At 44.3% G+C, this 27,828-nt stretch overlaps 1 protein-coding gene across 11 annotated transcripts in view; it reads right to left on the bottom strand.

Moving 5' to 3' along the window:
* The window catches only part of gphna (gephyrin a), a 158,885-nt gene that overhangs the window by 54,008 nt on the left and 77,049 nt on the right, over window positions 1-27,828 (bottom strand). For 4 of the 11 annotated variants that reach the window (XM_014211282.2, XM_014211279.2, XM_014211280.2 and 1 more), the window contains exons 5-9: window positions 22,918-23,079; window positions 22,624-22,797; window positions 20,550-20,702; window positions 19,168-19,302; window positions 9,109-9,243 (exon numbers count right to left, since the gene is read on the bottom strand). In XM_014211282.2, coding sequence (XP_014066757.1) covers window positions 9,109-9,243; window positions 19,168-19,302; window positions 20,550-20,702; window positions 22,624-22,797; window positions 22,918-23,079 — 759 coding nt within the window. The remainder of the gene's footprint in view (window positions 1-9,108; window positions 9,244-19,167; window positions 19,303-20,549; window positions 20,703-22,623; window positions 22,798-22,917; window positions 23,080-27,828) is intronic. The other 7 variants (XM_014211285.2, XM_045723618.1, XM_014211287.2 and 4 more) reach the window with 4 other exon arrangements.

Consider the following 27,828-nt stretch of genomic DNA (forward strand, 5'->3'; position numbering starts at 1 on the left):
GAGGACTATTCCCCTCTATCCCAGCCTTCACTAAGCACTGAGGACTATTCCCCTCTATCCCAGCCTTCACTAAGCACTGAGGACTATTCCCCTCTATCCCAGCCTTCACTAAGCACTGAGGACTATTCCCCTCTATCCCAGCCTTCACTAAGCACTGAGGACTATTCCCCTCTATCCCAGCCTTCACTAATCACTGAGGACTATTCCCCTCTATCCCAGCCTTCACTAATCCCTGAGGACTATTCCCCTCTATCCCAGCCTTCATTGAGCACTATTCCCCTCTATCCCAGCCTTCACTAAGCACTGAGGACTATTCCCCTCTATCCCAGCCTTCACTAAGCACTGAGGACTATTTCCCACCAAGTGGACCAGCTGGCTAACACACACGCACACAGTGCGAGCACATACATACACACACACACGCAGACAGATGCACACGAGTGCACAAAACAGCCACGGGGCTTAAACCGTGTGTGCTTATTTGTGTGCGCGAGTGTGTGTGTATGTATGTGTGAGAGGCTGAGAGAGACAGAAAGAGATGACTGTGCCCGAGTAATAATATATTAACTCAAAGCTAATCACACACACACAGGTGTTTTATGAGACAGTATGTGATAGAGGATCAGATGTGTGCGTAGGAGTGTTAAGGTTTACAGGGTCTGTGGCTGCACAAGGCTGATACTGTAAATATGTAGAATATAAACTCTTTAATCACAGGGACTGTTTCAGAGTGGAAGACCTTGTCCTTCTTTGTCATACTCATCTCTTTTTCTCTCGCTTATATCTCTCCCGCTCTCAAATCCCCCTCTCTCTCTCACTTATATCTCTCCCTCATATCTGTTTCTCTTTCTCCTTCACATGCCTCGCTTTCGCTCTCTCCCTCATCACTGTTTCTCTCTCTCCTTCACATGCCTCGCTTTCGCTCTCTCCCTCATCACTGTTTCTCTCTCTCCTTCACATGCCTCTTTCTCTCTCTCTATTATTTGTTGGCAAGCCATATCTACCGCTGTTATATATATATATATACACACACACACACACACACACACACACACACACACACACACACACACACACACACACACACACACAGTATATAAATGTTCTTGACATAAACACAGGTGAGAGAAGGAGTTTTACGGGCTACCCTTGAGCCAACAAACCATCCAACCCTCTCTGCATACAGTATTCTTGTTTCACCCCTGGTTCCCACGAGACCAGACTTCTCTTTCCCAGTATCTCCCTCTGTCTCTCAGTGTTGACAGCCTCTGTTTAAAAAATCACAATGTCAGAGAAGCTAGAGACAGGGTTAGGGCTACTGTAGGACAGGGGGCTGAGGTCATCACTGAATCACCTCTAAACACTCAGGGATATAACGGTCAGTCTGTCTCTCTTCTGTAGCCACTGACTGACTGACCACGGTCAGCCTAGGCAACCAAGGACTGGTTTGCTTCAAGAGCTTACTTGTTTCAGCAAGGAGCAAGTACGTTTCGAGCTTTGTAAAGAGTCAATGTTAACGCGGAAACAGACTCAACCGCACGAAAGCCTGGCCGTCCCGCCTTCAGTCAGCTGTTTGTTTATAAAAAGTTATCTTTTTTTAACGGTTATGCAGGTTATTTTATTTTCATGTCGGTGTTCATCCATAATCGTCAGTTACACGATTATACGGTAATTGTGCCAGCCCTACATAAATGTGACAATATAATTTAAGCATACCATAGGGTGCAATACACACGTTGGAAAACTGCACCATTGAGAGCATCTTGACTGGCTGCATTAGCGCCTGGTATGGCAACTGCTTGGCATCCGACCGCAAGGCGCTACAGAGTGTAGTAGGCGCTACAAGAGTGTAGTGTACACGGTCCAGTACATCACTGGGGCTGACCTCCCTGCCATCCAGGACCTCTATACCAGGCGGTGTCAGAGGAAGGCCCTAAAAATGGTCAAAGATACCAGCCACCCAAGTCTTAGACTGTTCTCTCTGCTACCGCATGGCAAGCGGTACCGATGCACCAAGTCTGGAACAGCTTCTACCCCGATGCCATAAGACTGCTAAATAATTAACCAAATAGCTACCCGGACTATCTGCATTGACCCCTCTTTTGACTCATCACATACACTGCTGCTACTGTTTATTATCTATCCTGTTTGCCTAGTCACTTTATCCCTACCTATATGTACATATCTGCCTCAATTACCTCGTACCCCTGCACACCGACTCAGTACTGGCACCCCGTGTATATAGCCAAGTTATTATCACTCATCGTGTATTGATTCCTGGTGTAATTATTTTTCTCTTTGCATTGCTGGTAAGGGCCTGCAAGCATTTCACAGTTAGTGTACACCTGTTGTTTATGAACCATGTGACAAATAAAATCTTATGTGATTAATACACACATTATCGTTCATACCGAGATGATGGGCCTTATAGGGCTGTGAAGGAGAGGTGAGGGGAAGAGCACGTGGAAACAAACATGAAAGCAAGAACAGAAACAAAACCTTACAAAGAGAAGCTCCGCTTGTTTCATTCTGTTGTAACTTTAATGGGTTACAGAGTTAATGTTTAAGTTAATTCATTGAGCGGTATCTAAAGATATTTTCTTTACAGTTATTTACATATGTAATTGTATTAGAATTTGTGTGTTGGAGATTGAGAGAACTACATAATGCTTTCCAGAATGCCTTGAGACAGGAGGTAGAGAGAGAACGCGCCAGTTATGTCAAGTGATTATCCTGACTTTTTGCTAGCAACCAACTTTTATTCTTTTGTAGAATCTAAAGTTGTTAAATGTAATGTGAACAAGTATTATTACTAAAAGAAGCTTTCATTTCAAACCCGACGTCCCGAGTCATTACATTGAAGACAGTTATTCTATATTTTGGTGCCGAAACCCGGGAAAAGTAAGAGCTGCGACGAAGATTGTAGGGATGAAGCGGCTGAAATGGCTGAGGAGGAACGTCGGCATGAAGCAGAAAGAATGAGACGAAAGCGGGGTACCATTCGAGGTTCCACAAAACGGATTTTGAATCAGATTGACGTGGAAATAACCCAGTCAAATTCGGATACCGATCACTTGAGTACATTGCTGGAATTGCTATCAGCTTGGAGGCGGAGATTGCATGCACGGAGGATTACAAAGAGCGCGTTATCATGCTGAAGAGCCGTGCACAACGAGTGATAAAGAAAAAACAGGACCTCAATCCACTACCAGCACGGGTGAGTGACGCTAACTCAAACAGATCACAGAGACCATCAGTAAGGCTACCAACGTTGATTATTGAGAAATTCTATGGAGATGTCAGTATGTGGCAGGAGTTTTGGAGCCAGTATGAGACCGCTATTCACAACAATGATTCACTGTGTAATAAAGAGAAGTTTACCTATCTGAAAACATCTCTCACTGAACTAGCAGCAAAGGCAGTAGCAGGACTGATGTTAACAGACAGTAACTTTGATGATGCAATCGCTCTGCTGAAGAGCAGATCTGGAAGGAAAGATCTTGTGATTAGTGCTCACATGTCAAAGCTGCTGAATCTCACTCCTGTGAAGAGATCCTCTGACTTAAATGCATTGAGGCAGCTATATGATCAATGTGAAATTCAGATTAGAAGCTTGGAATCACTGGGTGTAGTGTCAGAAACCTATGGAAGCCTACTATGCCCAATCTTACTGCAGATGATTCCAGAGGACATAGCTCTTGACTATAGTCGTCAGAGTGGAGTAGATGATGAATGGAAAGTGGCTGAGATCGTCAGTTTCCTACAGAAGGAGGTTCAGAGCAGGGAGAGAGCGCTACAAATGACAAGATCATGCAACCAACAGAAAGAGAGCAAACCATGGAACAAGTCATGCTCCTCCAATGACATGAAAACAAAAAGACCAAACATGCCATCTGCTGCGGCACTGCACACAGCCAGCCAGAAGGAACAAAACTGTCTATTCTGACCACAATATTGCTACACGCAAAGAGAAACTAAAGAAAATGGGAAGATGCTTTGTATGTTTAGGACAGAAACGCATAGCAAAATTCTGTAAAGTCAAAGATGTGTCATGTGCAACATGTGGAAGCAGACATCACATTGCTGTGTGTACCGGTAAGAGGAGTGAGGTGCAACCCCTTACTGTTTCTGTAGATGCTGTTGTTTCCTCAGTTATTCCCCATTCAGTGAAGATGAAACCAGATGGACAGAACACTGTGTTGCTACAAACGGCAAAGGCATGGGTAGAAGGCCCATCGGGCAGGAAGATAGCTAGTTGCTTACTAGATGGAGGCAGTCAGAGAAGCTTCATACATGAAAACCTTGTGAAGGGCTTGAAGCTACCAGTAATCAGACAAGAGGCACTCACTCTTCACACATTTGGCTCCTCTGCTCCAGCAACGTCGCAACGCAACACAGTGAAAGTCATCTTGGAGAATGTCTGGGACAAACAGCAGAGAATAGAGATAGAGGTAATTGAAACCCCACAAGTGTGCACAGCTGTGATGAAGGTTCCTGGTGAACAGATTCAACATGATGTCAATAGAAAGGGACTGCAGTTCGCAGACTTTCCAAGAGATGACAATGATCCTGAACTCTCTGTCCTGATAGGAGCAGACTACTACTGGCAGATAGTATCAGGCAGAGTGGAGCGACTGACGGAGACGCTGGTTGCTTTAGAGAGCTCCTTTGGATGGTCGGTGCAGGGACCCGTGTCCATGTCAAGTGTCGCCGAGGCAACCTGCATGTTCATCCCACTTGATGAAGACACACTAGTCTCCAAACAACTGCATGCATTCTGGGAGCTTGAGTCTCTGGGTATTATAAGTGAGAAAACACAGAACCCAGAGGAAAACGAGGCTCTACAGAAATTCGAGGAAACAACCACCTTCAAAGATGGGCGATACCACGTGGAGTTGCCATGGAAACGAGAAATGCCAGAACTCCAAGACAACTATAGAATCGCCAAGAAACGGTTTGAAGGTCTGAAGAAAAGACTGAAGAAGGATGTGACATTGTACAGCAGATACAATGAAGTCGTTGAGGCCTACTTACAACAGGATATGGCAGAGGACGTGCCCAAGGACAACGGATCAAGCGCAGACAACGTAAAATACTACTTACCTCACCATGCAGTACTCCGAGAAGATAAGGTGACGACAAAACTGAGAGTGGTGTTTGATGCCTCGCCCCATGAAGATGGAGCTCATGGGAGCTGTGATTGGAGCGAGACTAGCAAACAACCTGATGACCACACCGAAAATGGAAGAAAAACAGATCAAAATGTGGACAGACTCGATGATCGTGCTGCATTGGATTTGCAGCTCAGCTCAGAAATGGAAACAGTTTGTCGCGAACAGAGTGACGGAGATCCAGTCCTTGACCAATCCAGAGTCATGGTCACATATTGAAGGGAAAACTAATCCAGCCGACCTCCCTACAAGAGGACAAACTGTTGGAAACTTGACACAGAGCGAGCTATGGTGGAATGGACCCAGAATTCTGACATCACCCAATCAGTCAGAGGAGACTGATGATAACAAGGTTCCAGAAGAGGTAAATACAGAACTCAAGTCCAGTTGCCAGGTTACTGTACAACTCGCAGCAAACAGCACAGACATCACTGAACCTGTGTTGGAGCTTGAAAGGTACAGCAAACTGAAAAGAGTGTTCAGAGTCACTGCCTGGATAAAGAGATTTATACCCAATGCTCGTACAAACATAAGGATGCAAGGTGAACTGACTGCTGACGAACTGTTCGATGCATAAAAGTACTGGATCATGGTAACACAACAACAGTTTTGGACATGAGATCAAACTACTGAAGGCAGGAAAAGGCCTAAACAATGACTGTATAATCAGAGAACTGAAACCGTTCTTGGACGAACATGAACTACTCAGTGTAGGAGGAAGACTGCAACAGTCCAACTTCACATTCAGAGAGCAGCACCCATGGGTTCTGCCCAACAAGTACAGATACTCAGAAATGCTGATACTGTACCACCATGAGAAGGTGATGCATTCTGGAGCAAGAGACACTCGTACAAATCAGAGAGCGATACTGGATCTTGCGTGCTAGGATTTTGCAGGACCGCTCTATGTGAAAGAAAATGGTTCTGTGAAGAAGTCATACATTGCACTGTTCACTTGTGCTGTAACCAGAGCAGTGAATTTGGAACTGGTCTCAGATCAGTCAACAGAGACATTCCTGTTAGCTATAAAAAATATTAATCTCAAGGAGAGGATTATGCAAGGTAATCTACTCAGACAATGCAAAAACGTTCAAGAGAGCTGATCAGAACCTGAAAGAGCTGTGGAAGGCAATCGAAGAGCCCCAACTCTTGGCGTTCTTCTCAGAAAGGGGCATCACCTGGAGGTTCATCGCCGAGCGAGCAGCCTGGTGGGGCGGATTCTGGGAAAGACTCGTCAGGTTAGTGAAAACATGCCTGCGAAAGGTTCTTGGGAGAGCTTCACTTAACTTTGAAGAGATGTGCACAGTCCTGACAGATGTTGAAGCTATTCTAAATTCTAGGCCTCTGACCTTCGTGCACAATGAAGTGGATGAACCATAACCCCTGACCCCAGCACACTTCCTGGTGGGTAAAACAATAACCTCTCTGCCTACAAAGCCATTTCCAGCTGACACTCAACACCCAACGCTAAACAAGGAGGAAATGACACGCAGCTGGAAGTACAGGCAGAGACTTGTGACCAGCTTCTGGAACAGTTGGCGAAGAGACTACTTGCTGGATCTAAAGTCAGCACACCGCTGTGACATGCCACAGCCCACCCCACTGAAAGCGGGTGACGTTGTACTCATTGGAGAAGATAACACACCCAGACAAACCTGGAAACTAGGAAAGATTGAGGAACTGTTTCCAGGCCGAGATGGCCTAGTTAGGTCATGTTCAGTTCATACTGCTTCAGGGACTTTGTTGAGGAGACCTATTCAGTTGATATACTGCCTAGAGATTTAGATGAACACAGTTGTTCATCGGAGGGGACGATGTTGTAACTTTAATGGGTTACAGAGTTAATGTTTAAGTTAATTCATTGAGCGGTATCTAAAGATATTTTCTTTACAGTTATTTACATATGCAATTGTATTAGAATTTGTGTGTTGGAGATTGAGAGAACTACATACATATTTTGTTGTATTGGTTAGTATTGGATTACGCTTTTGACTGCAAGTTCCAGAATGCTTTGCGACAGGAGGTAGAGAGAGAACGTGCCAGTTATGTCAAGTGATTATCCTGACTTTTTGCTAGCAACCAACTTTTATTGTTTTGTAGAATCTAAAGTTGTTAAATGTAACGTGAACAAGTATTATTACTAAAAGAAGCTTTCATTTCAAACCCGACGTCTCGAGTCATTACTTTGAAGATAGTTATTCTATACATACCTATGGAACACCTCACCAGGTGGAGACAGATACAGCCTTCCCCTATGGAACACCTCACCAGGTGGAGACAGATACAGCCTTCCCCTAAGGAACACCTCACCAGGTGGAGACAGATACAGCCTTCCCCTATGGAACACCTCACCAGGTGGAGACAGATACAGCCTTCCCCTATGGAACACCTCACCAGGTGGAGACAGATACAGCCTTCCCCTAAGGAACACCTCACCAGGTGGAGACAGATACAGCCTTCCCCTATGGAACACCTCACCAGGTGGAGACACATAACAGCCTTCCCCTAAGGAACACCGCACCAGGTGGAGACAGATACAGCCTTCCCCTATGAAACACCGCACCAGGTGGAGACAGATACAGCCTTCCCCTATGGAACACCTCACCAGGTGGAGACAGATACAGCCTTCCCCTATGAAACACCTCACCAGGTGGAGACAGATACAGCCTTCCCCTATGGAACACCTCACCAGGTGGAGACAGATACAGCCTTCCCCTATGAAACACCTCACCAGGTGGAGACAGATACAGCCTTCCCCTATGAAACACCTCACCAGGTGGAGACAGATACAGCCTTCCCCTATGGAACACCTCACAAGGTGGAGACAGATACAGCCTTCCCCTATGGAACACCTCACCAGGTGGAGACAGATACAGCCTTCCCCTATGGAACACCTCACCAGGTGGAGACAGATACAGCCTTCCCCTATGAAACACCTCACCAGGTGGAGACAGATACAGCCTTCCCCTATGGAACACCTCACCAGGTGGAGACAGATACAGCCTTCCCCTATGGAACACCTCACCAGGTGGAGACAGACTCAACACAAATTCAAGACGTATGGAGAAATGGAGGTACAGAGGTATGGAATGATCACAGTGGCTGCAAAGCCACAATCTTCCACAGAAATAGCTAGCTGCTATAAATTGTGACATGATGAGAATGGGTTTGGTGGTGAAATACAAAGTCTACCATCCAGTCTGATCTAGTCAAGTTACACCTCCTCTCCTCCCACCAGTCTGATCTAGTCAAGTTACACCTCCTCTCCTCCCACCAGTCTGATCTAGTCAAGTTACACCTCCTCTCCTCTTTCCCCTACCACTACCCCTCTCTGTTAGCTCAGCAACATTGTGAGGAACAGAACACAGGTATTGTTAGGACATGAACAGCAGCACTATGTATGTCTGGTTCCTTTGTTTCCATGGCCACAGTGCAGTTTGAAACAGATATAAACAACATGACACCTGTCAATCAAAGATTGAACGGGACACTCCAGCAGAGGTCATTCGTCCGCCCCTCTGTGTGCTGTGACAATCACAGGACGTTTCTACAGTCAGGAAATAAAATGTTCAAATGTTAAAGTAAAGTATGGGGATAGGATGGAATCGAGGTTAGGAGGAGGAGCCTATAATTACACCCAATCAACGAACAACATACTGGACATGATCTCAGAGTTACAGAACCAAAGGGATCCAATAAATGACCTCCCCTAAAAGCATGGAGGAGGGGAGAGGGAGGGAGTCAAGAAGCAACAGGCCTCCACCTCCAAGCCTTGATGGGTCAGAGTGAGGGGGAGACAGCAGCAAGGTGGAAGGAGGGAGGGTAGTGTTAGGATGTGAGAGGACTGAGCGTGGCCGGGTGAGTGGCAGGGGGAGGTGGAGGGGTAGATGGATGGGCAGTGGTACAGGTATAAGAATAGTTACAGGAGGTGTCTTACTTTGGGTGTGGGGCAGGAGGCAGTGGAGAGGCGCGAGGTGGCCTGGGCGCGTGGCGACTCGGAGGGCGTGGTGCTCAGAGAAGTTGTGTCTCTGGGAAGAACCTGCACACCCCTAGAGATTATGCTGTCTGGGATCTATGGAGAGACAAGTTATATCTAGTTATATTTACTACTACACACACACGCAGACACAGACAGACAGACAGACAGACAGACAGACAGACAGACAGACAGACAGACAGACAGACAGACAGACAGACAGACAGACAGAGCAATATCTACAACACACACAAGTAGTTATCCACACACAGATAAAAGAGAGGAAAGCTGTGTGTACAAACAGCACTGTGATCTCTACTATAACACACACAGATAAAAGAGAGGAAAGCTGTGTGTACAAACAGCACTGTGATCTCTACTATAACACACACAGATAAAAGAGAGGAAAGCTGTGTGTACAAACAGCACTGTAATCTCTACTATAACACACACAGATAAAAGAGAGGAAAGCTGTGTGTACAAACAGCCCTGTGATCTCTACTATAACACACACAGATAAAAGAGAGGAAAGCTGTGTGTACAAACAGCACTGTGATCTCTACTATAACACACACAGATAAAAGAGAGGAAAGCTGTGTGTACAAACAGCACTGTAATCTCTACTATAACACACACAGATAAAAGAGAGGAAAGCTGTGTGTACAAACAGCACTGTGATCTCTACTATAACACACACAGATAAAAGAGAGGAAAGCTGTGTGTACAAACACCACTGTGATCTCTACTATAACACACACAGATAAAAGAGAGGAAAGCTGTGTGTACAAACAGCACTGTAATCTCTACTATAACACACACAGATAAAAGAGAGGAAAGCTGTGTGTACAAACAGCACTGTGATCTCTACAATAACACACACAGATAAAAGAGAGGAAAGCTGTGTGTACAAACAGCACTGTGATCTCTACTATAACACACACAGATAAAAGAGAGGAAAGCTGTGTGTACAAACAGCACTGTGATCTCTACTATAACACACACAGATAAAACAGAGGAAAGCTGTGTGTACAAACAGCACTGTAATCTCTACTATAACACACACAGATAAAAGAGAGGAAAGCTGTGTGTACAAACAGCACTGTGATCTCTACTATAACACACACAGATAAAACAGAGGAAAGCTGTGTGTACAAACAGCACTGTGATCTCTACTATAACACACACAGATAAAAGAGAGGAAAGCTGTGTGTACAAACAGCACTGTGATCTCTACTATAACACACACAGATAAAAGAGAGGAAAGCTGTGTGTACAAACAGCACTGTAATCTCTACTATAACACACACAGATAAAAGAGAGGAAAGCTGTGTGTACAAACAGCACTGTGATCTCTACTATAACACACACAGATAAAAGAGAGGAAAGCTGTGTGTACAAACAGCACTGTGATCTCTACTATAACACACACAGATAAAAGAGAGGAAAGCTGTGTGTACAAACAGCACTGTGATCTCTACTATAACACACACAGATAAAAGAGAGGAAAGCTGTGTGTACAAACAGCACTGTGATCTCTACTATAACACACACAGATAAAAGAGAGGAAAGCTGTGTGTAAAAACAGCACTGTGATCTCTACTATAACACACACAGATAAAAGAGAGGAAAGCTGTGTGTACAAACAGCACTGTGATCTCTACTATAACACACACAGATAAAAGAGAGGAAAGCTGTGTGTACAAACAGCACTGTGATCTCTACAATAACACACACAGATAAAAGAGAGGAAAGCTGTGTGTACAAACAGCACTGTGATCTCTACTATAACACACACACATAAAACAGAGGAAAGCTGTGTGTACAAACAGCACTGTGATCTCTACTATAACACACACAGATAAAAGAGAGGAAAGCTGTGTGTACAAACAGCACTGTGATCTCTACTATAACACACACAGATAAAAGAGAGGAAAGCTGTGTGTACAAACAGCACTGTGATCTCTACTATAACACACACAGATAAAAGAGAGGAAAGCTGTGTGTACAAACAGCACTGTGATCTCTACTATAACACACACAGATAAAAGAGAGGAAAGCTGTGTGTACAAACAGCACTGTGATCTCTACTATAACACACACAGATAAAAGAGAGGAAAGCTGTGTGTACAAACAGCACTGTGATCTCTACTATAACACACACAGATAAAAGAGAGGAAAGCTGTGTGTACAAACAGCACTGTGATCTCTACTATAACACACACAGATAAAAGAGAGGAAAGCTGTGTGTACAAACAGCACTGTGATCTCTACAATAACACACACAGATAAAAGAGAGGAAAGCTGTGTGTACAAACAGCACTGTGATCTCTACTATAACACACACAGATAAAAGAGAGGAAAGCTGTGTGTACAAACAGCACTGTGATCTCTACTATAACACACACAGATAAAAGAGAGGAAAGCTGTGTGTACAAACAACACTGTGATCTCTACTATAACACACACAGATAAAAGAGAGGAAAGCTGTGTGTACAAACAGCACTGTGATCTCTACTATAACACACACAGATAAAACAGAGGAAAGCTGTGTGTACAAACAGCACTGTGATCTCTACTATAACACACACAGATAAAAGAGAGGAAAGCTGTGTGTACAAACAGCACTGTGATCTCTACAATAACACACACAGATAAAACAGAGGAAAGCTGTGTGTACAAACAGCACTGTGATCTCTACTATAACACACACAGATAAAAGAGAGGAAAGCTGTGTGTACAAACAGCACTGTGATCTCTACTATAACACACACAGATAAAAGAGAGGAAAGCTGTGTGTACAAACAGCACTGTGATCTCTACTATAACACACACAGATAAAAGAGAGGAAAGCTGTGTGTACAAACAGCACTGTGATCTCTACTATAACACACACAGATAAAAGAGAGGAAAGCTGTGTGTACAAACAGCACTGTAATCTCTACTATAACACACACAGATAAAAGAGAGGAAAGCTGTGTGTACAAACAGCACTGTGATCTCTACTATAACACACACAGATAAAAGAGAGGAAAGCTGTGTGTACAAACAGCACTGTGATCTCTACTATAACACACACAGATAAAAGAGAGGAAAGCTGTGTGTACAAACAGCACTGTGATCTCTACTATAACACACACAGATAAAAGAGAGGAAAGCTGTGTGTACAAACAGCACTGTGATCTCTACTATAACACACACAGATAAAAGAGAGGAAAGCTGTGTGTACAAACAGCACTGTGATCTCTACTATAACACACACAGATAAAACAGAGGAAAGCTGTGTGTACAAACAGCACTGTGATCTCTACTATAACACACACAGATAAAAGAGAGGAAAGCTGTGTGTACAAACAGCACTGTGATCTCTACTATAACACACACAGATAAAAGAGAGGAAAGCTGTGTGTAAAAACAGCACTGTGATCTCTACTATAACACACACAGATAAAAGAGAGGAAAGCTGTGTGTACAAACAGCACTGTGATCTCTACTATAACACACACAGATAAAAGAGAGGAAAGCTGTGTGTACAAACAGCACTGTGATCTCTACAATAACACACACAGATAAAAGAGAGGAAAGCTGTGTGTACAAACAGCACTGTGATCTCTACTATAACACACACAGATAAAAGAGAGGAAAGCTGTGTGTACAAACAGCACTGTAATCTCTACTATAACACACACAGATAAAAGAGAGGAAAGCTGTGTGTACAAACAGCACTGTGATCTCTACTATAACACACACAGATAAAAGAGAGGAAAGCTGTGTGTACAAACAGCACTGTGATCTCTACTATAACACACACAGATAAAAGAGAGGAAAGCTGTGTGTACAAACAGCACTGTGATCTCTACTATAACACACACAGATAAAAGAGAGGAAAGCTGTGTGTACAAACAGCACTGTGATCTCTACTATAACACACACAGATAAAAGAGAGGAAAGCTGTGTGTACAAACAGCACTGTGATCTCTACTATAACACACACAGATAAAAGAGAGGAAAGCTGTGTGTACAAACAGCACTGTGATCTCTACTATAACACACACAGATAAAAGAGAGGAAAGCTGTGTGTACAAACAGCACTGTGATCTCTACTATAACACACACAGATAAAAGAGAGGAAAGCTGTGTGTACAAACAGCACTGTGATCTCTACTATAACACACACAGATAAAACAGAGGAAAGCTGTGTGTACAAACAGCACTGTGATCTCTACTATAACACACACAGATAAAAGAGAGGAAAGCTGTGTGTACAAACAGCACTGTGATCTCTACTATAACACACACAGATAAAAGAGAGGAAAGCTGTGTGTACAAACAGCACTGTGATCTCTACTATAACACACACAGATAAAAGAGAGGAAAGCTGTGTGTACAAACAGCACTGTGATCTCTACTATAACACACACAGATAAAAGAGAGGAAAGCTGTGTGTACAAACAGCACTGTGATCTCTACTATAACACACACAGATAAAAGAGAGGAAAGCTGTGTGTACAAACAGCACTGTGATCTCTACTATAACACACACAGATAAAAGAGAGGAAAGCTGTGTGTACAAACAGCACTGTGATCTCTACTATAACACACACAGATAAAAGAGAGGAAAGCTGTGTGTACAAACAGCACTGTGATCTCTACTATAACACACACAGATAAAAGAGAGGAAAGCTGTGTGTACAAACAGCACTGTGATCTCTACTATAACACACACAGATAAAAGAGAGGAAAGCTGTGTGTACAAACAGCACTGTGATCTCTACTATAACACACACAGATAAAAGAGAGGAAAGCTGTGTGTACAAACAGCACTGTGATCTCTACTATAACACACACAGATAAAAGAGAGGAAAGCTGTGTGTACAAACAGCACTGTAATCTCTACTATAACACACACAGATAAAAGAGAGGAAAGCTGTGTGTACAAACAGCACTGTGATCTCTACTATAACACACACAGATAAAAGAGAGGAAAGCTGTGTGTACAAACAGCACTGTGATCTCTACAATAACACACACAGATAAAAGAGAGCAAAGGTGTGTGTACAAACAGCACTGTGATCTCTACTATAACACACACAGATAAAAGAGAGGAAAGCTGTGTGTACAAACAGCACTGTAATCTCTACTATAACACACACAGATAAAAGAGAGGAAAGCTGTGTGTACAAACAGCACTGTGATCTCTACTATAACACACACAGATAAAAGAGAGGAAAGCTGTGTGTACAAACAGCACTGTGATCTCTACTATAACACACACAGATAAAAGAGAGGAAAGCTGTGTGTACAAACAGCACTGTGATCTCTACTATAACACACACAGATAAAAGAGAGGAAAGCTGTGTGTACAAACAGCACTGTGATCTCTACTATAACACACACAGATAAAAGAGAGGAAAGCTGTGTGTACAAACAGCACTGTGATCTCTACTATAACACACACAGATAAAAGAGAGGAAAGCTGTGTGTACAAACAGCACTGTAATCTCTACTATAACACACACAGATAAAAGAGAGGAAAGCTGTGTGTACAAACAGCACTGTGATCTCTACTATAACACACACAGATAAAAGAGAGGAAAGCTGTGTGTACAAACAGCACTGTGATCTCTACTATAACACACACAGATAAAAGAGAGGAAAGCTGTGTGTACAAACAGCACTGTGATCTCTACTATAACACACACAGATAAAAGAGAGGAAAGCTGTGTGTACAAACAGCACTGTGATCTCTACTATAACACACACAGATAAAAGAGAGGAAAGCTGTGTGTACAAACAGCACTGTGATCTCTACTATAACACACACAGATAAAAGAGAGGAAAGCTGTGTGTACAAACAGCACTGTGATCTCTACTATAACACACACAGATAAAAGAGAGGAAAGCTGTGTGTACAAACAGCACTGTGATCTCTACTATAACACACACAGATAAAAGAGAGGAAAGCTGTGTGTACAAACAGCACTGTGATCTCTACTATAACACACACAGATAAAAGAGAGGAAAGCTGTGTGTACAAACAGCACTGTGATCTCTACTATAACACACACAGATAAAAGAGAGGAAAGCTGTGTGTACAAACAGCACTGTGATCTCTACTATAACACACACAGATAAAAGAGAGGAAAGCTGTGTGTACAAACAGCACTGTGATCTCTACTATAACACACACAGATAAAAGAGAGGAAAGCTGTGTTTACAAACAGCACTGTGATCTCTACTATAACACACACAGATAAAAGAGAGGAAAGCTGTGTGTACAAACAGCACTGTAATCTCTACTATAACACACACAGATAAAAGAGAGGAAAGCTGTGTGTACAAACAGCACTGTGATCTCTACAATAACACACACAGATAAAAGAGAGGAAAGCTGTGTGTACAAACAGCACTGTGATCTCTACTATAACACACAGAGATAAAAGAGAGGAAAGCTGTGTGTACAAACAGCACTGTGATCTCTACTATAACACACACAGATAAAACAGAGGAAAGCTGTGTGTACAAACAGCACTGTGATCTCTACTATAACACACACAGATAAAAGAGAGGAAAGCTGTGTGTACAAACAGCACTGTGATCTCTACTATAACACACACAGATAAAAGAGAGGAAAGCTGTGTGTACAAACAGCACTGTGATCTCTACTATAACACACACAGATAAAAGAGAGGAAAGCTGTGTGTACAAACAGCACTGTGATCTCTACAATAACACACACAGATAAAAGAGAGGAAAGCTGTGTGTACAAACAGCACTGTGATCTCTACTATAACACACACAGATAAAAGAGAGGAAAGCTGTGTGTACAAACAGCACTGTGATCTCTACTATAACACACACAGATAAAACAGAGGAAAGCTGTGTGTACAAACAGCACTGTAATCTCTACTATAACACACACAGATAAAAGAGAGGAAAGCTGTGTGTACAAACAGCACTGTGATCTCTACTATAACACACACAGATAAAACAGAGGAAAGCTGTGTGTACAAACAGCACTGTGATCTCTACTATAACACACACAGATAAAAGAGAGGAAAGCTGTGTGTACAAACAGCACTGTGATCTCTACTATAACACACACAGATAAAAGAGAGGAAAGCTGTGTGTACAAACAGCACTGTGATCTCTACTATAACACACACAGATAAAAGAGAGGAAAGCTGTGTGTACAAACAGCACTGTGATCTCTACTATAACACACACAGATAAAAGAGAGGAAAGCTGTGTGTACAAACAGCACTGTGATCTCTACAATAACACACACAGATAAAAGAGAGGAAAGCTGTGTGTACAAACAGCACTGTGATCTCTACTATAACACACACAGATAAAACAGAGGAAAGCTGTGTGTACAAACAGCACTGTAATCTCTACTATAACACACACAGATAAAAGAGAGGAAAGCTGTGTGTACAAACAGCACTGTGATCTCTACTATAACACACACAGATAAAACAGAGGAAAGCTGTGTGTACAAACAGCACTGTGATCTCTACTATAACACACACAGATAAAAGAGAGGAAAGCTGTGTGTACAAACAGCACTGTGATCTCTACTATAACACACAGATAAAAGAGAGGAAAGCTGTGTGTACAAACAGCACTGTGATCTCTACTATAACACACACAGATAAAAGAGAGGAAAGCTGTGTGTACAAACAGCACTGTAATCTCTACTATAACACACACAGATAAAAGAGATGAAAGCTGTGTGTACAAACAGCACTGTGATCTCTACTATAACACACACAGATAAAAGAGAGGAAAGCTGTGTGTACAAACAGCACTGTGATCTCTACTATAACAGACACAGATAAAAGAGAGGAAAGCTGTGTGTACAAACAGCACTGTGATCTCTACTATAACACACACAGATAAAAGAGAGGAAAGCTGTGTGTACAAACAGCACTGTAATCTCTACTATAACACACACAGATAAAAGAGAGGAAAGCTGTGTGTACAAACAGCACTGTGATCTCTACTATAACACACACAGATAAAAGAGAGGAAAGCTGTGTGTACAAACAGCACTGTGATCTCTACTATAACACACACAGATAAAAGAGAGGAAAGCTGTGTGTACAAACAGCACTGTGATCTCTACTATAACACACACAGATAAAAGAGAGGAAAGCTGTGTGTACAAACAGCACTGTGATCTCTACTATAACACACACAGATAAAAGAGAGGAAAGCTGTGTGTACAAACAGCACTGTGATCTCTACTATAACACACACAGATAAAAGAGAGGAAAGCTGTGTGTACAAACAGCACTGTGATCTCTACTATAACACACACAGATAAAAGAGAGGAAAGCTGTGTGTACAAACAGCACTGTGATCTCTACTATAACACACACAGATAAAAGAGAGGAAAGCTGTGTGTACAAACAGCACTGTGATCTCTACTATAACACACACAGATAAAAGAGAGGAAAGCTGTGTGTACAAACAGCACTGTGATCTCTACTATAACACACACAGATAAAAGAGAGGAAAGCTGTGTGTACAAACAGCACTGTGATCTCTACTATAACACACACAGATAAAAGAGAGGAAAGCTGTGTGTACAAACAGCACTGTGATCTCTACTATAACACACACAGATAAAAGAGAGGAAAGCTGTGTGTACAAACAGCACTGTGATCTCTACTATAACACACACAGATAAAAGAGAGGAAAGCTGTGTGTACAAACAGCACTGTAATCTCTACTATAACACACACAGATAAAAGAGAGGCAAGCTGTGTGTACAAACAGCACTGTGATCTCTACAATAACACACACAGATAAAAGAGAGGAAAGCTGTGTGTACAAACAGCACTGTGATCTCTACTATAACACACACAGATAAAAGAGAGGAAAGCTGTGTGTACAAACAGCACTGTGATCTCTACTATAACACACACAGATAAAAGAGAGGAAAGCTGTGTGTACAAACAGCACTGTGATCTCTACTATAACACACACAGATAAAAGAGAGGAAAGCTGTGTGTACAAACAGCACTGTGATCTCTACTATAACACACACAGATAAAAGAGAGGAAAGCTGTGTGTACAAACAGCACTGTGATCTCTACTATAACACACACAGATAAAAGAGAGGAAAGCTGTGTGTACAAACAGCACTGTAATCTCTACTATAACACACACAGATAAAAGAGAGGAAAGCTGTGTGTACAAACAGCACTGTGATCTCTACAATAACACACACAGATAAAAGAGAGGAAAGCTGTGTGTACAAACAGCACTGTGATCTCTACTATAACACACACAGATAAAAGACACCTCGAAAACACACACAGATTGGTCAGTCAGTCATCTGTTTTCTGATTGGCCAGGTAGACTTTTGTAATAACTGTAACAATATAAATTCATTCTAAACATCATTAGACGCTAGTTCCAGATGCATGTTAAACCCTGTGTGTGTGTGTGTGTGTGTGTGTGTGTGTGTGTGTGTGTGTGTGTGTGTGTGTGTGTGTGTACCATACTTAGTATGGCTGCAGTGCGAGTGTGACCCTGTGAGGAGACAGACAGGCCAGGCAGGCCCACAGTTTCCCCCCAGGGCTGCTACTGTGGATGTGTGGATCTGCGACTGTGATCCGCACGGCTCATTTGAGCGGTGCTAGTGGGCCCATAGGCTTTACTGGCAGCCCAGCACTGAACCCCTTTCCGCTAATTAGCAACACAGGCTAATCCAGCTAGTGCTAATAACACTGTCTGGGCTACACCTAGCGATACACCACGCGTCATGACCTATACAAGATGGGGTGAATCTCAAAAGGCCTTCTTCATTCCTCGCCTCCTCACCTCCTAAGATTCCTCTCCTCAGATCTGAAAAGGAGGCAGGGATAGGACGGGATCGAGCACTTTTGAGATTCATGGTGTTCAAGTTTGCAGGGAGGAATTATGGGATGGGTGGCGTGCAGAGTACAGTGAAATGTGATGTAGGAGCAACGTGTGACATGAGGGTGGGTGGGCAGATTTGAGGGGTCTTACCATTACCGGCTGGTCTCCAGAGCAGGAGCAGGTGTAATGAGGTGGGGCAGGGGGGAGGTTCGATACCAGACCAGGTAGATACTGGCTACCTTTAGCCATGACAACAGCATGGTTATGGTGCTGGGGCTTCCCCTTCTGTTGATGGATGGTCAACACAGGATGAAACATGAATACACACATAATAGGCACGCACACAGGCATATGCACACAGGCATATGCAATGCACACAGGCATATACACAAACACACACGGCGGGTAAACACACACACACGACAGGTAAACACACACACACGGCAGGTAAACACACACGGCAGGTAAACACACACATACGACAGGTAAACACACACACACAACGGGTAAACACACACACGACGGGTAAACACACACACGGCGAGTAAACACACACACGGCGGGTAAACACACACACACGGCGGGTAAACACACACACACGGCGGGTTAACACACACACACGGCAGGTAAACACACACACGGCGGGTAAACACACACACGGCGGGTCAACACACACACACGGCAGGTAAACACACACACACGACAGGTAAACACACACACGGCAGGTAAACACACACGGCAGGTAAACACACACACGACAGGTAAACACACACACACGACAGGTAAACACACACACGGCAGGTAAACACACACACACGGCGGGTAAACACACACACACGGCGGGTAAACACACACACACGGCGGGTAAACACACACACACGGCAGGTAAACATACACACGGCAGGTAAACACACACACGGCAGGTAAACACACACACGGCGGGTAAACACACACACACGGCAGGTAAACACACACACACGACAGGTAAACACACACACGGCAGGTAAACACACACACACGGCAGGTAAACACACACACACGGCAGGTAAACATACACACGGCAGGTAAACACACACACACGGCAGGTAAACATACACACGGCAGGTAAACACATACACACGGCAGGTAAACATACACACGGCAGGTAAACATACACACACGGCAGGTAAACATACACACTGATGTACTGATGTATCAAGATGAAGGCTCAGCACACGTGCAGTAATGCAGTGAACAGGGAGATCGGTTTCTTATGTAGCAAACACAATACATGTATTCTGAGACCTAGCTCCCTTTCTTCCTCTCTTATCCCTCGTTCAGCCCTCACTCTCCATTTTCCTCTCCACCCATTCATCTTCCTCTTTTCTCTTTTCTCCTTCCTATATCCCTCTATTTCTGCTAGATCTCCCTTCTTTAGTCTGGGCAAATGATCATAATTCATTTTATAAACAACTTCTGGGCTGAAATATCCATGTTGAAGTTAACTTGAGGATTCTAACATGAAAAACAGCAACAGGCCATTGAGTGTTTACCTTGGCAGCGATGGCGGCGGCGGTGATGTGTGAGTTGTGTCCATGGGAGTGGGAGTGGTGGTGGTGGGTATGGTGGTCCTCGGTGGACACCAAGCATCTGTCCTTCATCTTCTCATCATCCTCATCATCATCATCATCCTCACACTGCACACCCTTATAATAATAATACACTTTATTAAGGAAACACAATTGATAGAGAAAACCACAACTCACGCTGCTGTATTTCATATGGATAAAATAACCACTGTAAAAGCAGTTATACTGCTACAAACTGAAAATTATGTGATTATGGTGCAGGAATTAAGCACTGTGAAGTAGCTATATTACATGTAGGGACCTCCTCTCATTATCATGAAGGGACCTCCTCTCATTCTCGTGTAGGGACCTCCTCTCATTCTCGTGAAGGGACCTCCTCTCATTCTCGTGTAGGGACCTCCTCTCATTCTCGTGTAGGGACCTCCTCTCATTCTCGTGTAGGGACCTCCTCTCATTCTCGTGTAGGGACCTCCTCTCATTCTCGCGTAGGGACCTCCTCTCATTCTCGCGTAGGGACCTCCTCTTATTCTCGCGTAGGGACCTCCTCTCATTCTCGCGTAGGGACCTCCTCTCATTCTCGCGTAGGGACCTCCTCTCGTTCTCGCGTAGCAACCTCCTCTCATTATCGCGTAGGGACCTCCTCTCATTCTCGCGTAGGGACCTCCTCTCATTCTCGCGTAGGGAGCCCCTCTCATTAGCGCGTAGGGGCCTCCTCTCATTAGCGTGTAGGGGTCCCCTCTCATTAGCGCGCAGGGACCTCCTCTCATTAGGGCGCAGGGACCTCCTCTCATTAGCGCGCAGGGACCACCTCTCATTAGCGCCCAGGGACCTCCTCTCATTAGCGCGCAGGGACCTCCTCTCATTAGCGCGCAGGGACCTCCTCTCATTAGCGCGCAGGGACCTCCTCTCATTAGCGCGCAGGGACCTCCTCTCATTAGCGCGCAGGGACCTCCTCTCATTAGCACGCAGGGACCTCCTCTCATTAGGGGGAGCAGTACGAAAAAATGAATGTATGCATTCACTACTGTAAGTCGCTCTGGATTAGAGCGTCTGCTAAATGACTAAAATGTAAATGTAATTAGCGCGCAGGGACCTCCTCTCATTAGCGCGCAGGGACCAACTCTCATTAGCGCGCAGGGACCAACTCTCATTAGCGCGCAGGGACCTCCTCTAGCATTAGCGCGCAGGGACCTCCTAGCATTATCGCGCAGGGACCTCCTAGCATTATCACGCAGGGACCTCCCAGCATGATCACGCAGGGACCTCCCAGCATGATCGCGCAGGGACCTCCCAACATGATCGCGCAGGGACCTCCCAACATGATCGCGCAGTGACCTCCCAACATTATCACATAAGGAAATCCCAACATTATCACCTAAGGATCTCCCAACATTATCACGTAGGGACCTCCTCTCATTATCACGTAGGGGCCTCCTCTCATTATCACGAAGGGGCCTACTCTCATTATCACGAAGGTGCCTACTCTCATTATCACGAAGGTGCCTACTCTCATTATCACGAAGGTGCCTACTCTCATTATCACGAAGGTGCCTACTCTCATTATCATGAAGGGGCCTACTCTCATTATCACGAAGGTGCCTACTCTCATTATCACGAAGGTGCCTACTCTCATTATCACGAAGGTGCCTACTCTCATTATCACGAAGGTGCCTACTCTCATTATCACGAAGGTGTCTACTCTCATTATCACGAAGGTGCCTACTCTCATTATCACGAAGGAGCCTACTCTCATTATCACGAAGGAGCCTACTCTCATTATCACGAAGGGGACTACTCTCATTATCATGAAGGGGCCTATTCTCATTATCATGTAGGGTCCTCTCATTATCATGTAAGAACATCTCATTATCATGTAGGGTCCTCTCATTATCCTGTAGGAACATCTCATTATCCTGTAGGAACATATCATTATCCTGTAGGGTCCCTTCATTATCATGCGGTGTGGGATGTGTATATCACCCTCTTTTTCTTCCAAAAAGAAATGCAAACGCATAGGAGGAGAGCCAAAGAGTGTCACCTTGTCCTCTGTCTGAGTGCAGGCAATGCTGTTGAGGGTGAGGGGCGGGGAGAGGGGTGGTGGGGGTGAGGGCAGGTCCTCCAGAGCCTCGTGGACATCCTTCACCTTCACAACCGCATCCCGCAGCAGGTCAATGGCGTGGGGCAGAGCTGGAAGGATGAACTGGAAACACTCCTGTAGGAAGAGAGTTAGGGGTCAGAGGTCAAGGAGAGTACACACACACACACACACACACACACACACACACACACACACACACACACACACACACACACACACACACACAGATTTTACCTGTGAGCCCTTCTTGCTGCCAGGTAGGTTGATGATGAGGGTTTTGCCTCTGATTCCACAGACAGGCCTGGAAAGCATGCCCAGAGGTGTGACCTGAAGGGAGCCCATCAGCATAGCTAGGGCCATCCCTGGAGCCTCGCGCTCTATCACCTCTCTGGTGGCCTGCCACATGGGGAAGTAGGAAGGGACAGAGTGAAAGGGAACACTGGTTACTGTACTGAACAAATATTACATTCACCTTCAGCAGGGTCAGGGATGGGCAAGAAGGTTTAAGGCCTGGGCTGAGATTACAGCCTAACTGGCAACAAGGTCTAAGGGCAGGGCTGAGATTACAGCCTAACTGGCAACAAGGTCTAAGGGCAGGGCTGAGATTACAGCCTAACTGGCAACAAGGTCTAAAGCCAGGGCTGAGATTACAGCCTAACTGCGTGGAAAAAGTTACGGCTTAACCTACTGTAGTAACCGACTGCAAAGCTCCATCCACTAGTAATACCCTAGTGACTTGGGCCTAGTGAAAGTACTGCAGTAATTACTACTCCCATGAGCAGAACCATAGTCACTGTGCTAACAGTCAGTCAGGGTGCTGCTGGCATGAATAGAACAGTGATTCCTTTTAATCCCTGATGTTTCTTTATCTCAAAGCCCTTCGCCTCGGTTGTGTGTGTGAGAGACCCCCGGTTAACCCGTGGATCCCCTGGGGAGAAATTCCTCCTAGCAGCCCGTTTTTTCGATCCACACACCATGGGGGAGACAGTTTAAGTGATTTTCAATGTTTACTAAAAGATACATGATAAAATTAATACTTTTTTCAACCTGAGACTCATTGATCTTGGTTCATTTTCTGTGAAGAATATACAGTGAGGGAAAAAAGTATTTGATCCCCTGCTGATTTTGTACGTTTGCCCACTGACAAAGAAATGATCAGTCTATAATTTTAATGGTAGGTTTATTTGAACAGTGAGAGACAGAATAACAACAACAAAAAAAACAGAAAACCGCATGTCAAAAAGTTTATAAATTGATTTGCATTTTATTGGGGGAAAAAAGTATTTAACCCCTCTGCAAAACATGATTTAGTACTTGGTGGCAAAACCCTTGTTGGCAATCACAGAGGTCAGACGTTTCTTGTAGTTGGCCACCAGGTTTGCACACATCTCAGGAGGGATTTTGTCCCACTCCTCTTTGCAGATCTTCTCCAAGTCATTAAAGTTTCGAGGCTGACGTTTGGCAACTCGAACCTTCAGCTCCCTCCACAGATTTTCTATGGGATTAAGGTCTGGAGACAGGCTAGACCACTCCAGGACCTTAATGTGGTTCTTCTTGAGCCACTCCTTTGTTGCCTTGGCCGTGTGTTTTGGGTCATTGTCATGCTGGAATACCCATCCACGACCCATTTTCAATGCCCTGGCTGTTGTGAAGGATGTACTCACCCAAGATTAGACGGTACATGGCCCCGTCCATCGTCCCTTTGATGCGGTGAAGTTGTCCTGTCCCCTTAGCAGAAAAACACCCCAAAAGCATAATGTTTCCACCTCCATGTTTGACGGTGGAGATGGTGTTCTTGTGGTCATAGGCAGCATTCCTCCTCCTCCAAACACGGCGAGTTGAGTTGATGCCAAAGAGCTCCATTTTGGTCTCATCTGACCACAACACTTTCACCCAGTTGTCCTCTGAATCATTCAGATGTTCATTGGCAAACTTCAGACAGGAATGTATATGTATTCTTGAGCAGGGGGACCTTGCGGGCACTGCAGGATTTCAGTCCTTCACGGCGTAGTGTGTTACCAATTGTTTTCTTGGTGACTATGGTCCCAGCTGCCTTGAGATCATTGACAAGATCCTCCCGTGTAGTTCTGGGCTGATTCCTCACCGTTCTCATGATCATTGCAACCCCACGAGGTGAGATCTTGCATGGAGCCCCAGGCCAAAGGATATTGACAGTTATTTTGTGTTTCTTCCATTTGCGAATAATCGCACCAAATGTTGTCACCTTCTCACCAAGCTGCTTGGCGATGGTCTTGTAGCCCATTCCAGCCTTGTGTAGGTCTACAATCTTGTCCCTGACATCCTTGGAGAGCTCTTTGGTCTTGGCCATGGTGAAGAGTTTGGAATCTGATTGATTGATTGCTTCTGTGGACAGGTGTCTTTTATACAGGTAACAAACTGAGATTCGGAGCACTCCCTTTAAGTGTGCTCCTAATCTCAGCTCGTTACCTGTATAAAAGACACCTGGGAGCCAGAAATCTTTCTGATTGAGAGGGGGTCAAATACTTATTTCCCTCATTAAAATGCAAATCAATTTATAACATTTTTGACATGCATTTTTCTGGATATTTTTGTTGTTATTCTGTCTCTCACTGTTCAAATAAACCTACCATTAAAATTATAGGCTTTCTTTATCAGTGGGCAAACGTACAAAATCGTCAGGGGTTCAAATACTTTATACAGTGGGGGAAAAAAGTAACACATTTTCATTGAGTGCACACTGTGCACCCCCTGCACATTTCTATTATGTGGTGTTTGGGTCCACAGGACCCGAGGGTAATAAAAGCGTGGAAAAGTGTGTGTGTAGGTGAAAACAAGTAAAAATGAAACAAAAAGGTTTGCTGTGTGCCTTCACTCTGTCTTCCTCCTCCCTGGGCCTGCTGTTTCAACATAGCACCAAGAACCTGTCTGTCTCCCTGCCTGTCTGCCTGTCTCCCTCTTTTCTTGCACTCTTTACCCTTTGTAGAATGTAAAACTACACAACGTCTTGCGGGAACCTGCACAATGTTAATACAATACATTATTTCGACATATTGTAAAATTAAAAAGGGAGGGACACAACAAATAAATAGCTTTGCATGTGTGGCTCCTTACCACAATAAATCAGTATGGCAAAAATAATCTTTGCTCAGAGGGCCTAATTTTGCAGAGAGAGAAGCTAGTGTGGAAGGACCATCTTCCACTTTGGAAGTTTCCAAAATATGAGGATCATGTCTATGTCAATTCGGAGTCTGACAGTGAGTTGGAAGAAGAGGATGAGATTGACCCTCAGCCAGCCCCAGGACCAGCCTGTCAGCAACTAGCTCATCAGCAGCCAGCCCCAGGACCAGCCTGTCAGCAACTAGCTCATCAGCAGCCTGCAGGAGGAGAAATATGGATGTCAAAAAATTGTGAAATTGAATGTTCTTCTTGGCCAAGGAATGAGCCACCCCGCATGGCTGCCAATGTGATAAGGATGCAATCAGGGCCGACGCGGATGGCAGTTACTCATGTGCAGGACATAAAGTCTTCTTTTGAATTGTTCATCCCAGACACCATCCTGAAAATCATTCTGAACTGCACTCATTTGGAGGGAAGGTGTTTTTGGAGAGAGATGGAAGGAGATGGATAAAACTCATTTACATGCATACTTAGATTTTTTAATCCTTGTTTTCAGATCCAACGGGGAATCCACAGAATCCCTGTGGCATGCAGAAATTGGCAGAGAACTTTTCTGTGCACAATGTCTCTGGAAAACTTCCACATTATTTCCAGGATTATCCGCTTCGATAACCGAGACACCAGACCAGCTCGGCGGCAGAGAGACAAGCTAGCTGCAATCAGGTCAGTGTGGGACAAGTGTGTGGACTGCCTTCCCTTGTTTTACAATCCTGGGCCCAACGTTACTGTTGATGAGCAGCTTATGGCATTTAGGGAACGCTGCCCCTTTAGGCAGTACATACCGTCTAAAGCAGCAAAATATGGAATCAAGATCTGGGCTGCCTGTGTGGTGCTTCATCAAATGCGTGGAACTCGCAAGTGAATACGGGGAAGCCGAAGGAGGAGCCCCTGAGAAGAACCAAGGGATGCGGGTTGTCCTGGAAGTAACACAGGAACTCCGTGGCCACAACATCACAAGCGATAACTGTTATTACTTTGCACAAGCTGGGACAGGAGCTCCTACTAGAGGAAGCTGACGATGGTAGGAACAGTATGAAAAAACAAGCCAGAGCTCCCACTTCAGCTGTTGAATACACGGAACAGGCCTATCAATTCCTCTAAGTTTGCGTTCATGGCTGACACATCCCTAGTGTCCTACATGCCAAAGAAAGGCAAAAATGTGGTCATGAGTACTCGGCATAGGGATGGGAGAATCTGTGGCCAGGAACATCAAAAAACAAAAATCTAAATGGATTGCAATGCCACAAAAGGAAGAGTGGACAATTTAAACAAGCTGGTAAATGGCTACAGCTGCAAAAGAAGAACCCTACGCTGGCCACTTGTGATATTCTTCAACATCTTGGACATCTCTGCATACAGCGCGTTTGTCATCTGGATGGCGTTGAACCCAGATTGGAACAGAGGAGACGGGTCTTTCTCAAGGAGCTGGACAAGGCATTGGTAAGACCTCAAATCCAGAGGAGGAAATATATCCCAAGGACCCCAGCTTCTGCAGCCATTGTGAGGAGGATTCAGGAGGATGCTGGTGCCCCATCCGCCCGGCCCACAGAACCAACAACTCCTATACCGGAAGTAAGTGTGAGTGATGTTGTTGCATGTCTGTGTGTCTGACTCTCCTACTTGGCCTGCTGTAACTATACAGTGACTTGCGCAAGTATTCACTCCCCTTGGCATTTTACCTATTTTGTTGCCTTACAACCTGGATTTAAAATATATTTTTGGGGGGTTTGTATCATTTGATTTACACAACATGCCTACCACTTTGAAGATGCAAAACATTTTGTATTGTGAAACAAACAAGAAATACGACTAAAGAAAACTTGAGCGTGCATAACTATTCACCCCCCCACCCCCACGGTCAAAACTTTGTAGAGCCACATTTTGCAGCAATTACAGCTGCAAGTCTCTTGGGTTATGTCTCTATAATCTTGGCACATATTGCCACTGGAATTTTTGCCCATTCTTCAAGGCAAAACTGCTCCTGCT

This window comes from Salmo salar, chromosome ssa09 (assembly GCF_905237065.1).
Source record: "Salmo salar chromosome ssa09, Ssal_v3.1, whole genome shotgun sequence".
NCBI classification, from domain to species: Eukaryota; Metazoa; Chordata; class Actinopteri; order Salmoniformes; family Salmonidae; genus Salmo; species Salmo salar.